The sequence below is a fragment of the Sorex fumeus genome, unplaced genomic scaffold (genome assembly GCF_029834395.1).
Source record: "Sorex fumeus unplaced genomic scaffold, SorFum_2.1 ptg000034l, whole genome shotgun sequence".
In the NCBI taxonomy this organism is placed as follows: Eukaryota; Metazoa; Chordata; class Mammalia; order Eulipotyphla; family Soricidae; genus Sorex; species Sorex fumeus.
The window spans coordinates 36,847,503-36,864,031 of record NW_026606091.1 but is presented as its reverse complement, the minus strand read 5'-3'; the positions used below and the strand labels follow the sequence as shown (position 1 = coordinate 36,864,031).

Sequence of the window (16,529 nt, the reverse complement as noted above, 5' to 3'; positions counted from 1 at the left end):
TGTTGCTTAGGATTTAAGCAAGAGCATTGTAGATATCACAGGAAAGAACAATACAGAATCAAATAAGATACAGAACTAGGCAATGAGTTCAACAATTTATTCAGGACTCTAAAGACAATTGAAGATTAAAGGGTAGTCAAAATATGACCACATTTTATTTAAATGTGTATGTTTTATGAATCACTACATAAGTTTATTGACATATAATAATCAATCATCTTATATACATCTCTTTTTTATGAAGTTCTAATTAGTGCATGTGCAGTACAAAATTTTGCCTTAACCTACCACCCTTACCGATTGTAATTATTATACGATCCTGAGACACACTCTTTCCAACCTCACTATGAGTGTATCTGATTAGTTTCATTTATAGAAATTCTATAACTCATTGTACTACATGATTAGTTACTTATATGTTTTATATAGGTAATTTGCCTATATATTTCTATCTATTAAGCAACAGATATATTTTTTTCTTTTTAAAATTTTTTTGAGTCACCGTGAGATAGTTACAAGCTTTCGTGTTTGGGTTACAATCACACAATGATCAAAAACCCATCCCTCCACTAGTGCACATTCTCCACCACCAATATCCTAGGTATAACCCCCCTTTCCTACCCTCCCCCTGCCTCCATGGCAGACAAGATTTCCCATACTCTCTACTTTTGGGCATTATGATTTTCAATAGAGGCACTGAGAGGTTATCATGTTTGGTCCTTTTTCTACTTTCAGCACACATCTCCCATCCTGGCCAGTTCCTCAAGCCATCATTTTCTTAGTGATCCCTTCTGTATTCCAGCTGCCTTCTCCCCTTTGCTCATGAGGCAACCTTCCAGCTATGGAGCAATCTTCCTGCCCCGTGTATCTACTATCCTTAGGGGTCAGTCTCATGTTATGTTGTTTTATACTCCACAAATGAGTGCAGTCCTTCTATGTCTGTCCCTCTCTGACTCATTTCACTTAGATGATACTCTCCATGTCTATCCATTTATAAGCAACTTTCATGACTTCATCTCTCCTAACAGCTGCATACTGTTCCATTGTGTAGATGTATCAAAATTTCTTTAACCAGTCATCTGTTCTAGGGCACTTGGGTTGTTTCCAGATTTTGGCTATTACTCACTGGAAATTTCTTACAAAGCACATTTGCTTAGTATGGAAGATTGAAATGATCTTTCTTGAGGGAGCTCAGAAGTCTGGAGCATACACTTCGCTTGCTATAAGCCCATGCAGGATACTGGCATTGCATGGTCTTCTGAGTATTGTGGGGAGCAACCCCCAAACAAGAGTAGATCCAGGAGTAACTTATGAGCACCACCTGATGTTGATGCTAAAATCCTCCCCCAGAATAAAGATAGAATTATTTTTCTTTTGGGGGAGGATGGTAGAGAAATATGCTGGGGATACATACAGAAGACCTCATACATGTGAGACATCTACCTTCCCACTGAGCTATATTCTTGGCACCAAAATTATTGTTCTTGATTGAAGGAATGCTTAGACAAGTATTCTACTTCCTTATTGATTAGTAGATATCCTTTCTACGTTGTGAGTGTTTATTCTTTTGTCAATAAAAATTACTATAAATATTCCCCATTTCATATTATTTTAATTTTTAATCATTAAAAATGACAGAGGTTGGACCAGAGATAGCACAGGAGTTAAAGCACTTGCCTTGCATACAGCTGATTCTAGTTGAATCTCTGGCACCAGATACAGTTCCCAAACCACCATCAGGAATGATCCCTGAGCACCCCTGGGTATTACTCCAAATGCCACCCTCCAAAAAAATACATGGACAGATACTTCATAGTAAAGATTAGGTGTGTTGTTATAAGCTTAATGTGATTCTCTATCATTTTTGAGAATTATCATCTTTATAGTTCTCTAACATTTTTATTTATGAGACATATTTACTTATTTTGTCTATATTCCAATGAATTGACATTATGTTTGTAAGAGGTCTGGAACTTATTAAAGTATTTATTTAGTTTGTTTTTATTTTGAACAATGCTGGGAATTGAAGTCAGGTAATCATTATCCATGCAAGGTCTCTACCGGTGAACCATATCCTCAGTTCCCTGAAATTTATTTATTTATTTATTTATTTATATTTATTTATTTATGTATTTTTGGGTTGCACCCAGAGATACACAGGTGTTACTCCTGGCTCATGGACTCAAGAATTACTCCTGGCTCATGCACTCAGGAATTACTCGGGCGACCATATGGAATTGCTTGGAATCGAACCCAGTTCGACCGCATGCAAGGCAAATGCCCTACCTCCTATCTCTCCAGACCCCTGAAATTTATTTTTATTGCATGGTGGAATTAATTTTAATTGTATAAGACTGGAGCGATAGCACAGTGGGCAGGGCATTTGCCTTGCACATGGCCGAACTGGGTTTGATTCTTCCGTCCTTCTAAGAGGGCCCAGCAAGCTACCAGGAGTATCTCAAAGGCACAGTAGAGCCTGGCAAGCTCCCTGTGGCATATTTGATATCCCCAAAATGGTAACAGGTTTCACAATGGAGATGTTACTGGTGCCTGCTCGAGCTAATCAATGAACAACAGGAGTACAGTGATACAGTGCTACAGTGGAATTAAAATTTTATATATTAGGATTAGAGAGATAGTACCAGGGTTTAAGACACCCCAGTTTGATCCCTGACACTTCACGGTCCCTCATCATCTCCAGGTTTAGACCCAGAAGATTCTGAGCACTGCCCCAGAGGCCCACATAATCCTCAGCAGTACAGATTCTCACGCCCTAACACTAAACTGCTGACCAAGTTAGTCAAGAATTACCAGGAGGGAACTTTAAGACCCCCCAGAACACTTCTTGGGAGATCCTCATTCAAAGCAAATTTACATATTGTTTACCCAGGTAATCTTTTTATTTTCTCAACTCTCATCCATATTTTTTAAATCATGATTTTTGTTGTTGTTGTGGTATTGGATCACACCCAGTGGTGCTCAGGTGCTCCTGGCTCTTCACTCAGTACCATGCCTAACAGAGTGATTTTTTTCCAGGTATAACAGTAAATTTTTTTTTCTCAATTTTACTTCTGGGGTGTGGGCAGAGACATAAGAGAATGGAACATTGGTTTCCATCCTTATAGCTCAAGTGATGACCCCTTTCCCAGAGAGGGGCTGGAGGAGGGTAGCTAGGGAACAGGTGAAAGGTATAGCAGAAGTCTGAGAATGCAGAGGAAGGTGGATGAATAGGAAGGAGGGTGAGGATGGAGTGTAGAGAAGTGGGGGACAGTCCTTGTTCCAGTGTTTGTCCCCTTAAATAAACTACGTGAGAACACTGTGGAAGGAGAACCAGAGGACAGAAGTTAAGTCCCCCACCCCGCCCTGGGACCAAGCACATAATTACAAAACAGAGATGTCCAAAAGTAGGGTGAGGATAACCTGGGCTCCCAAACAGGGAGGGAGACAGACAGACAGGCCAGAAGAGAAAAAAGGAACCCAGCTCTGCCTGCTTCATGAGCAAGGGGCGTGCCTTGGAGTGTGAGAATCTGAAAAATGCTGACTGCCAGGGCCATGTCACCACTGCAGTGATGCAAGACCAATCAGAACAGTACCTGGGAAGGGACCCTCAGAGAATTGGGACAGGAGCAAACAGAGACCCCTGCTGTTGTTCCCACTGCCCTGTGCACTCCAACTGCCCTAGCTGGCAAGGAGATGGAAGTCAAGCCACTTTCTTCAGAAAGGGGCAGCCTGCTGAGGGGTCTGGGGACAGCACCTTGGCCAGGCCTGCTCCCTGGTTGAGGAAAATATGGGATGGTGGAGATCAAACCCAAATCGGCCACATGCAAGGCAGATATCCTAGCCACTGGACTATCACTCTAGCTCCTCATTTGTGATTTGCAACTCATATGGCATATTCGATATATGAACTTTGTGCACAAATGGAGATGCTACTGGTGCCCGCTCGAGTAATCAATGATTAACCGGATGACAGTGACAGTGATAGTGACACATTAATATAAGTTATGTTTATTCCTTCATATTGATCCCCAGTTGTTAGTTCTCCCCCATTTTAGTTATAAATGTCTTATAATGTCGCATTTTCTGATGTGTCCTAATTGTCTTTTACACTTTGATTTTTCTTTTTCAGTGTTTGCATACTGTTCTCGCTAGATGTTTCTGTCTGTTGCATTTTAACACATTACTAATTATAAATCTAGTGTGATACAGAGTAGGTGAAGCAATTTTTCTTGCACCATTGAATGCGTTTTTGAGACTTTTGCATGTCTCAGTAGCTGACAAGTAAATGTTTTGTTACTACTCTCAACCTCCAGCTCTGCCCTTGATTTGTTGAGATGCCATCAGTGCAATTCAATCTAGCTGTTCTTCATCCCTTCTTTTATTTATGCTTTCGGGAATTTCAGTCTTCAAAATAATGTTTAAATAAGACTATGATGAGAACAAAGCCCTTAAAAATCAGTGGAGTAGGGGTCAAAGAGATAGTGCAGTGGTTAAAGTTCATACTTCTGTGTAGCTGATGCCAGTTCTATTCCCACACTACGTCACAAGATGTAGTTCTAAAGGATACACACTCCCCAAGCCAAATACCAGCAAAGTGACCCAGATAATTCCCATCACCACAGGGCCTGATTAGCACTCATCTTTGGTCCTTTGCTATGACCCACCAGCCAGTTAGCTAAGTATCACCAGGAGGTGCCTCTGGGTCACCTGAGTTTCTCTGGGATGTCCCCCAAAAATAACCAAACAAAAATCAATTGATTTGAGTTGATCATTGTGTCCTTTCTAGAGAGTCAAAGGTTGAACAACCTTTGAATTCAATGTGTAGGGAAATTATACATATGTCTACATATACATCTAAGAAGTGATTCCCCATCAGTGCTTAGGGGCCCAGGGACTACTCTTTATGACACTCAGCCAGGTACTGCAGGCCTGGAGGTTTTGTTGTTGTTGTTGTTGTTGCTGTTTTTGTTTTTGCGATTTTTATACATTTTATTTTCATAAAGTAGTTTGCAATAGTTCATTGCAGATAATATTTAAACATCCATCCCACCACCGAGCATCTTCCCTACCACGATAAGAGGGAAGTGTGTGAAGGTTGTTGATTTCATTCTGGGGCCATTTAAGCCCTTTTAAGAGAATACAAGCAAGAATATTAAAACCAAACAAATGTATGCTACTTTAGGTACATCAGTGTGCTAGAGTATAAGAGGTCCCAGCTGAGTGCTCCAGGAAATACTGCATCACTCTCTTCTGGGAGTGTTTTTTTTTTTTTAATAGTCTCTGGATCTTGGCTATTGATGAGATTACATGGCACTGGGGGCAGTTTGTGGATGTGACTGCCAAGCTATGGAAAACTAGGGAGCTGGGAGGAGGAGGCCCAGTCCCAAACCGAGTGGGCTTGGAGATCTCAGCGAAAGGTCCTGCATTCCTGGGTTCCTCTATTAGCTTCCTCATGGGTGAGGCTTGGCAGGCCTGAAGTTTTGATGCTTAGACACAGTGAGTAGAGTTACATGAACTGGTGGTGCGTGGGGGACAATTTACCACTCTAACCAATCTCCCCTTCCAGTAAAATTATTTGAAAATTCTAAAATTACATATATAATTTGACATATATGATTTTGTATATGCAATTAAGTATAATAATATATAATTTATAATGTTAAATACAACATGTCACATGTAATAAAGAGTATATTCATTTAGGGCAATGAGAGTATCAGTCCTACTTAACTTCGTATTTTCTCTTCCTCTCCTTGTGCACTAAGCTGGTTTATTTTAATTTATATAAATGGAACACATTTATGAGGCAGTTTTATTTTCTCTGCATGGTAGCACAAGGCTTCTTGACTCTGGCTGCTCTGTTATTGTAACTCTTATTTAGGAAGTTATGTGGGAATTTTTTTTAAATATGCCTTTTTTTGGCTTGTTTTTTTTTTTTTACAAAATGCAAACTAAAGTTATACAAAGATTTGTTCACATTATAGGTTCAGTTTCCATAGTTCAATAGAGCTCTTGAATATTTTTGTCCCAGCTATTGATGAAAGTTTTACTGTCAGTCTTGAATTTTAGTGTTTTAAGTATTCATTTGTATATTGTGAGAACATTCATCCACACACTTATCATTATATAGATAGAAATACCGAGATACCCCATATGAAGCTACACTGTAAATGATATATCACAGCTTATTTTTGAACCAATAATCACTAAGTGCTTGTTTGAAGAAGTGTGTCCCTTAAGTCTCTGAGAGAATTGACTTTAACATTTGAGATTTCTTTATAAAATTATTTTCAGGGATGAGCCTTCATTTTATTTCCTTGTCACTTTCTCCTGTCAAAGGCATTTGTTTTCTGTCAGCTCTTGGATGCTTACGTTCCTTCTAGGCAAATACAGAACCTGTTCACCTCTGCTCCTTTAGAGTTGGTATCATACACAGTGCTCTAGTGAGTCTCTCTGTAGGAATTATATTAATAGGTCTTTCTTTGTTCAATTAGGGGCAAACTATTAGATCTTAAAGCTCTTCTGGAAATGGTCTTCACAGTCTTCCAGTGAAGTTATGATCATGACCCTTGAATTGAATTTAGCTATGAAAATTCCTTTTGACAAAAATTATCTTTGGTTATACTTAGAACTGTGCTGAAAGAGAGAGTTGAGATATGGTCCTTCACCTTAAAATGTTTTCATTCTAGTGTGGGAGTTAAACATTTATTATAATAGCTACACTTTGATCAATTTTGTAAAAGAGGGGTTAATAAAATGATTTGAGATGATTAATTCTGTTTCCTAAGCAATGGAAGGAACAATCATAGAAACAAAAATCTAATTCACCATAGCAGGAAATCAGAAAAAAATACTGTGAGAAAAAAAAAACCATCAACATCAAGAGCAGAAATAGTAAACAAACCATAAACAGTAAATACAACATAACTTAGGTTCTGGAAATCTACAGGGAAGACCTAGGTTGTGCAGGTTGGGCATAAGTACAGGCAAACATATTCCCAGGTGGAGACATCAGCAAATCAAACTTTAGTAGGTTTGAAGATATTTACTCTGATAGAAGGAAAATAAAATGCCCAATATAACTTGTCTTGGAGTACATATTTGGGGAATTGAGGGTGAAGTTAACATTTTCAAATGGTCTTCTAAGCAACACCCTTGGTTTTGAAATTAGCTTATGAGTGATTCAGGCATTATGATGCAGAAGAATGATATGGTCGTATTTTTATGTTAGGAAAAAATTGGCAAAAGACTAGAGAGCTAAGGCCAAGGAAACAATAGGGAATAATTTGTTTCTTTCAGCTAAAGGTAGGCTTATCCTCCCTTCTGGAAGAGGAATAAGGCTGGGGAGGAAATAAAAGGGAAGACAAAAAGGAAGAAAACTAACTAAGAAAACATAAATGTTATTTATTCATACAAATCCAAATATATTAATTTCCCTCTCAGTGTTGAATGCTGAAAATAGGTAATCTTCCAAAACCTTTTTGTATTTTAACATATTATTATAATTAATATTATTATAAGTCTTGATCAAAAGTTTGATTTGAAATGATTTTTTAAGACACTGTGATTTATAAAATTATTCATAATAGAGTTTCAGATGCACAGTGTTTCAACACTAGTACCACCTCCAGTGTCAACCTCCATCCACTGATTTTCCAGTCTAATAAGTCATCCTACCCACCACCATGATTGGTCTCATTACAGTTTTTGTCAGTTTTCCTCCCATAAAACTTTGGAATACTCATTCTTTATTCTACTTGTATCAAAAACACCTTCAATCTTTCAAAACTTTAAAGCTCAGCTAGATTTTAGTTCTTTTTTAAAAGATGTTGACCTATATGCAAGATATAGAATACTGTGTTGGCCAGCATAATTTAACCTGCATGGAGTGAAAAATTAAAAATAGAAAAACAATTCAATAATTCAACATGATCACTGAGAAGGAAGAATTCAGATAAGAGAAAAAACTTGGAGTTTATAATCCAAACTTTTGTTTGTAATTTTCTCAATTTTGCATATTAAAAGAAGTGAGTACAAAATTGCTCTTCATACTATGCATTGTACTTTATATATGATAAGAGGTGAAAATATGTTATCACTATTGTAAGTATTCTTTCACAATGCTCCATGTAAAATAGGATTTATCACATATAAAATTCCGTGTTTTACTACACATTTTCAGTGGGTAAGTGGAGTGCACACATCTTTTGTACAAGAGCTTTAAACATTACTGAGAATGCATTCCTCATTTCTCTGCATGTAAGATTGACATGAATTTTGGCAAGTTCTCTAAAATAGTCCAATAGTCTAATAGATTCCATTAGCAGCATAGCTTAATTTGGCCATTATTTATTATACACCTAACATGTGTAAGGCATTGTGTTACTAAACATTTTCATGATAACAGTGATAAAGAATAAAATATTCTTTTGTAAAAGAATATCTTTTACAAAAATTAGTAAGTCCTTTATAAAAGTGAAGTAAAAAGGGATATATATATATATATATACTTATATATTATAATGATTACATAGATCTTGGACTGGAGCGATAGCACAGCGGTAGGGCATTTGCCTTGCACGCAGCCAATATGGCCGACCCAAGTTCGATTCCTCCGCCCCTCTCGGAGATCCCGGCAAGCTACCGAGAGTATCTCGCCCGCATGGCAGAGCCTGGCAAGCTACCCGTGACGTATTCCATACGCCAGACACAGTAACAACAAAGTCTCCAATGGAGACGTTACTGGGCCCGCTCGAGCAAATCGATGATCAACAGGAGGATCATGACCGTGACATAGATCTTAATCCAGTAAGTCTGTTTTACACACACACACACACACACACACACACACACTAAGCTTCTTATAACCAACAAGAATTTCTTTCTCATGGTTTTAAATACTAGAAATCTGAAATCATGGAGCCAATAGGTGCCACTCAGGTGAGGACATTAATATGTCACAGACTGCCAATGTCTAATTGTACCTTTCTTTTTAAAGTGGAAGGGACAAGCAGTTCCTTTAGGCTTTTACAAGGACATAAACCTCATTCTAAAGGGATTGATAGTCTGATAGCTTCACAAAGACCTCACTCCTTCACTTTACATATTTAAGATGTCAACATATAAGGAACCCTTATTTACTGCTGATGGGAATGTAGATAATTCAGTCTTTGGAAGACAACATGAAAAACAACTTCTCAAAAAACTAGAAATTGAGCTCCGTATGACTGAGTAATTCCATTTATTGGCACAAAAATCACCGTTTAGAAAAGACTTTTGCACGCCTATATTCACTATAGCACTGTTCACCATATTCAAAATCTGGAAACAACCCAAATGCCCAAGAACAGATGCCTGGATTAAAAAATCTATGGGGCATACACAAAATGGAGGTTGCTTGGCTATAAGAACAGAGGAAATCATGCAATTTGCTGCTACATGGATGAACCTGGAAAGAATCATGCTGAGTGAAAGTAGAAAGAGAGGGACGGACACAAACTGATCTCTCACATTTGCACGTAAACAGAAGGATAGTGGAGGAACAGCAACTGCCCAAAGGTAGCAGAAATTGAGAATTGACCTTGAATAGGATGTAGACCACAGAGGAGGGAGGGTGAGGATAGTTTGGAGAAGGGGATACTGAGACAACTGTGAAGTAGGGTGGTCACTCTGTGGGGAGGGTGTCTTTCAAGTTGGAATGTGTCAGCCTTGAAAACCTATCAGTAACAGTATTGTAAAACTAAAGTTCTTAAAATCAAAGCCATTTTATTTCAAAGTATCTGTCATAGAGACAAGTGGGGGAGGTTGGGGGAGGCAGGAGGGAGGGAAACTGGGGACACTGGTGGTGGGACGGGTGTTGGAACATTGTTTGCCTGAATCTCAATCATGAATAACTGTAAATAATGGTGCCTTGAAAATAAATTAATTGGGAAAGTATGCATTATATGTATGACAGGAGAACATAAACATTCAGATCCTTAACACACATGTATTAGAGCAACCTTCTACAGGAGCTAAAAGTTTAGGAAACCATGATGCATTGATGTTTCACACAATCTTTATGCAGGTACTCTTTCTAAGATGTTTTCTGGAAAAGCAAAAATAATTTTTTCCAATTACTTCACCTGAGACAAGTCGAACGAATAAGTGAATAATAGCAATTGTTATAAATGTTATACATAAAAAAGTGTATGTTTAGAAATAGATAAACTTAATAAAAATTTAAGACCAAGTGCATGGTTGTTTTGTCCCTAATATGAGAACATTCTGCCCTCTGATATAGTACTCTTGCCAGAGTATTATACTCTGATAAGTACTCTGATATAGTACTCTGATATAGAACTATAATGATAAGGAAATCAATCAAAATTACACAATTGTTCCTTTAGACAGGAAATACAGTTTTCCAAATTGTGGGACTTTTATTCCAGAAATATTTGACTATCATTGGGTTAAATAAAGGCTTGCACCTTATAAGAAAGCAAAATTACCCTATGTTTTTGTCTTTGGCCAATGCTTTCTAATTCTTCTTTTTCATATCTTTAAATACAGAATCCCCTTCACCTACAACTGAGTTTAGAAAATTCATTAAGTTCTGATGCTGATGTCACTGTCTCAATCCTGACCATGAACAACTGGTACAATTTTAGCTTGTTGCTGTGCCAGGAAGACTGGAACATCACCGACTTCCTCCTCCTAACCCAGAATAATTCCAAGTTCCACCTTGGGTCTATCATCAACATCACTGCCAACCTATCCTCCACTGAGGACCTCTTAAACTTCCTGCAGGTCCAACTTGAGAGCATAAAGAACAGTACATCCACCATGGTGATGTTTGGTTGCAACATGGAAAGTATTCGGCGGATCTTTGAAATTACCATCCAGTTTGGGGTAACGCCCCCTGAGCTGCGTTGGGTTCTGGGAGATTCCCAGAACGTTGAGGAACTGAGGACAGAAGGTCTGCCCTTAGGGCTCATTGCTCATGGGAAAACTACACAGTCTGTCTTTGAGTACTATGTACAAGATGCCATGGAACTGGTAGCAAGAGCTGTCGCCACAGCCACCATGATCCAACCAGAACTTGCTCTCATTCCCAGCACGATGAACTGCATGGATGTGGAAACTACAAATCTCACTTCAGGACAATACCTATCCAGGTAGGCTAAAAATCTGGGTTACATCCCAATTCAGAGGACTGTAACAGGAAGTGTATGTTTCTATTTAGCCATTTGGCAGAAATTGTGGCTCTGAGTAGTTTTATATTCTAATAATATTTATTAGGAGTCAGATATTCATATCTTACTCATATGCTCAATCATTTTAAGACCCTATTTTACTCTCTATTGGTTTAAGGCTGATTATTTTAAAATTCTGAGATTCATTTTTTAATTTGCAAATTAAAATTAGACTGACCAGCTTAACACTAAAGATACTATAAAATCATATATAAAAAGTATCTAACACTATACCTGGCTCTTAATAAATAAGTAACATTCATTTCTAACTCTTCCCACTCTCTCCCATATCAACATACTAGGACAGATCTCTCTAAATCTATAAAGGTTAGCCAAGCAGGAAATAGAATTTTCCTTCTCTTTCCAGACCTTGCTGTTTAAGACAACCTAGAGTAATGGGTAAAGGTATAGGCCTTGAGCAGCCAGTCTCTCTGAGGTTGGATTTTGCCTCAATCACTTACAACCTACAATTTTTGTGCTACTAATTTAACTTCACTGAGCACTACTTCTTTGTTTCCTATATGCATTTATGTAAAGTGCACATGATAGATGCATGGATAGATGATAAATTGATAGATGCAAGAATAGATGAATGGATGGATGATATATAGCAGGCCCTTATCAGACATTGATTGGAATTGACAAAGGTGATTGAAATTGACAAAGGGCAAATAAAAAGGAAACTATATAATTCTATCCTATATTATCTGTTGTATGGCTAATAAATAAAATTTATCTAAAAGTTTCTTTTCTTTCTTTTCCTTTTTCTTGATGAAAGTTAAGTTTAGTGGATAACCTCTGCCCTTGTGGTTGGCTGTTTCCACATGTTTATTCCACAACTTTGAAAGTTGTAAGAGTGTGAAGTTCAGAACTCAGCAGCGATTCACAGCGTATAAGGGTCAGTGAGAATGTTTTTATCTCCATGGGTGTGTTTTAGAATGAATTCAAAGAACCTCAGGAAACATACCAAAGACATCTTAAAGTCCCTGGGGAATACAGTGAAAGAGAAAGTTTCAAAGTGAAGCAAGGGTCAAGGAAAGTGAGCAAAACCCTGGAAGGAGTCTTTATAATGAATAACTGAAAAGCTGCCTTAAGCCATAAAACATCTGTGGATTTTTCATCATATGTATTTATCTTGTTGAATACAGCCTTTTTAGAAAGTTCGTTATTCTCAGTCCATAAGTCACATCTGCATACGGTAATTTTCTTAATTGTTCCTAAATTCTGCGAGGCTGACCCCACTTCTTCACTGCATAATGAAAGTATTGAGGATAATGAGCCATGAATAGCGAGTGTCAGAGTTATGCAAGCTTTCATTTCTCACACAGTCATTTTCAGTTTGGGCTGACAGAATTGTTAACATTTTAAAATGTTAATGAAATCACCCCAAACATGGATTTTGCTGCCTAGGCTATAGACTATAGAGAGCATTTCTCTAGGAAAACTACATAGGTGTGACTACAAGGATAAGGAATTTTATATTTTTGAGTCTTTGCATGACAGTGCAAATGTCTGTCATAACTAAGTACAGAAAAATCTACTCGGGGGCTAAGTCTCTAACTATATATTTTCAAGTTGACAGTTATATTTTATATATTTTAGTAATAACACCAAAATTTCATTTGTATGTGTGTTTATACTAATAACCATTGGCTAATAGTTGACTAGGGTGAGGCACATAAAACACAAGCTTGCATTCTGTCATTTGGAGCAAACAATCTAGAAAATGAGAATTTAAAAAATGAGTTATTAATTATAAAATAATGAAATACATAATTCTAAAAATTTGAGACACAGAGAAGAAATAATAAGCTCTTCTCAGAAACATTGAAAATGGAGATACATGAATTGGATCTTGGAAAATGAGTAGTTTTCTTCTTTGAGCAAATTTACAAATACATGAATAGCATTTGCAAATTCTCCCAGAATGAAAAAGAAAAGACAGTACAGTTGGACCTTATGCTGGCAATGAAGAAGATTTGGTATGATGCAGGAAATGCAGTTAATTTGATAAGATGCCACAGAGGAGCATTTATAATGCTAAGAGATTGATACTATATGGACAGTGAATGACAGTTAACTGGTAAAACATCAGTCTTGACATGTTTACAACAATATCAAAGCCCTGTACTAAATAAATCAAAAGTAAAAATATAAAACCTTACAATTTTAATCACTAGTATATGAAATTTTTTATTTCTAAAAATTAAAATCGAAATTGATTGAAATTGATTATATCTATATTTAATTCCTTTGCTGTATGCTGAACACATCAGTGAAACTGAGTATGAGTTTGAGGAATTAATTGCTATTCCTAGGATTTGCCCTTGATTGTATGAAGGCCCCAATCAACCTCACCAAAGACTGTAGAGTTACTCACAGCCTGGTAAGGCACCTGTTCATTCTTTATCAACTCCTAGAGTCTAGACCCTGATGGAACTATCAGTTTATTAGTTCTTGTTGGCCTAAGAGTCTCACAACTCTTGGAGAATTAATCGTAGTCCTGATAATCACTCAAGCTTTGGGGATAGCTACAAAATCTTGCTCTTCTTTTCTGAACAACTTATAAAATTCATTTCCATGAGTATGCAGTGATTGCTTCATTTATTCATACAAAAATATTTATTGCAGCTACTGAAGACTAGATCAGACCCATCTATAAAACCAGAAGTTTCAAACATAAAGACAGGCCCCTGCTTTCAAGAAACTGATCATCTCCATCTTTTCCCCCACCAGTAGAGTAGATTCTCCTCTAATTGATCATCTTTTAAATCCACTTTCATTGATCTAATTATTTGGTTATCATTTCTTAATTGGGACAACATCTATTCTTTTCGTGATGAGCCTTTGTCTTTAGCTGACATTTTCTAAGTTGACCTTGAAGAATGTTTCAACATGCAACTAATTCTTCTCCCTCTAAACTATGTTCATCTATATACTTGTAAAGTGAAGCAATAACAAGATTTACTGGCCTTTCATCAGTCGTAAAAGTACTTCATCTAATAATTCTGGACCTATTATATTTTAGGTTGTGAAACACTTGGAAAGTTTCAAAAAGAAAAGAAAATCTATTTTTAAAAATCCTCAAGGCATACATTGATAATAGCCCAAATTTTATTGCTAGACATTAGAAGAGTACCTGAATAACTTGAGGTTACACGATAATTCAAATTATGAATATTTCCTTCTACCATCACAAAAATTTAGTGATATTGTGACCCTACCTAAAATATTTAGTCTCTGAAAATTTCAATTTCCTTAACTGTAAGCATTCCTAACTCGAAAAGTCAAATGGCATGCTTCAGGTAATTCAATTAGTACTTTATAAGAGAAGTGTTAAGCCGGTTCATCTCAATTTGCATTCCCTTTCAGAATTAATATAAATCTTTCTTAATTTGGATCACATTATATTCTTTCAGCCTAGAGTTATATAAATCAGGAGACATGATCTTCCCTCAGTTCTTGAGGAACTCTACCAAACGAGTTTAGTCAGCCTGTATGTTTCAATAGTTACTGAAAACAAATGCAGTATTTCTGGAGGCCAGAGAGATAGCTCAACAGGCTAAGTCTACGTTTTGTATGCAGGAGGCCCACGTTTAATCCCCAGTATCAATCAGATGTCTCTTAAGTACCACAGGAGCAGCTTCCAAACCCTGCATGATGTGGCTGCCCCCTAACCTTCCTCCAAAATAGAAATGCAGTTGCATTGAACATTGAAACTCGGAATTGAATTGGATTCTAATACTAGTAGTTCCCTGGATCCCCAAGAAGACCCCATTGCTATGGGCATGGCTTAGCATGCCCTTCTATTCTTCCCAAGTTAACTTGCATTGCCAGGACTGCTAGGGAGTCAGTACTTTAAGAAAACACATGCCTTGGCATTTTGAATCTTAGGGACCAACACTTAATGCCTGTGTTTTCAAGTGTTTTCTGTAGGAATTCTTGTCACTGACTAATTTCACTGAAATACTTTGAGCCTGCTCTTCGCTGTCTGTCACATATGTCATGCCAAGAGCAACTGTGAAAGTTTCACTAAGTCATAGGGACTTTAAACAAGGAACATTATAAATATGTATCTCCTTGGGACTCTTTTTTGATGAATACGGCTCCAATTTGCTGAATCTAGCATCCAGGAAGTTTTAAGCTGTGGAATTTTTTCAAATTAGGAGAGCTTCCAAGTTTTTATTTGCCTGAGAGGAAATTGTGTTCTTTGTTGACATTTTTACTTTGTATTCCATAAAATTTGGAAATGTGTCCAAACAGTGGGGGTTGGGGTGGAGGAATGAAGCTATTTATAGAAGGCAGGGATGCAATTCAATTCTGAATTCCAGATCCATCTCTTGGGGCTACTTCAGTTCCCATATCCTCAAACCTTCAGATGGATGCTTCACTGGTAAATGCTGTATAATGCCATATAGCCATGGCATTGTCAACATAATACGCAAAAGGATAGCAGCACCAGGAGCAATGCTGGAACCAGATCTAAAGACCTAGGATGAATTAAGTTGAGCTATTATGCAAAGCAACCTGGAGTGGTTTAGAAAGTGGGCAGAGATTATAATCGTGGGACAGTCAACTTAGACGACTTAGACAGTCAACTTAGATAGTCAAATAGAGAAAGGAAAGGAATCCTTTGTGAGAAAAATGGTCAGGGAGATAGTATTAGGTTAAGGCACATCCCTTGGGGCTAGAGCAATAGCACAGTGGGTAGGGCATTTGCCTTGCACGCAGCCAACCTGGGTTTGATTCCCAGCAACCCATATGGTCTCCTGAGCACCGCTAGGAGTAATTTCTGAGTGCATGAGTACATGAGCCAGGTGTAACCCCTGAGCATTGCCGGGTGTGACGCAAAAAGAAAAAAAAGTACATGCCTTGCGTATATTATACTCCTGTTAAATCCCCAGAACCACCTGGACCCCCAAGTATTACCAGGTGTGGCCCCAAAGTCAATAAACACCACTAGAGCGGCCCAGTTACTCCCCAATAGCACAAGAATCCAGGAGCAGGACATCTTTAAACCACTGCCCAGTTCTATCTGCCCCCCAGGTATCCTGAGTACCATTTGGAAGATGTCTTTAAGAAAAGTGGAGAGAGGGGCTGGAGACGTAGTATAGCGGGTAGGTGCTTGCCTTTCACATGGTGAACCTCCGTTCAATTCCTGGCAACATGTATGCTATCCTGAGCCCCACCCTGGAGTGATCCATGAGCACTGCAGTGTGTGGCCCCAAAACAAAATGAAACAAAAGCTACTAGGGGGCCAAAGTGATAGTACAGCAGGTAGGCACTTTCTGTGCA

At 37.8% G+C, this 16,529-nt stretch overlaps 1 protein-coding gene across 1 annotated transcript in view; it reads left to right on the top strand.

Moving 5' to 3' along the window:
- GRIN3A (glutamate ionotropic receptor NMDA type subunit 3A) overlaps positions 1-16,529 on the top strand; it is a 216,105-nt gene that overhangs the window by 53,821 nt on the left and 145,755 nt on the right. The window contains exon 2 of the mRNA XM_056117035.1: positions 10,552-11,156. Within this exon, the coding sequence (XP_055973010.1) occupies positions 10,552-11,156 (605 nt within the window). The remainder of the gene's footprint in view (positions 1-10,551; positions 11,157-16,529) is intronic.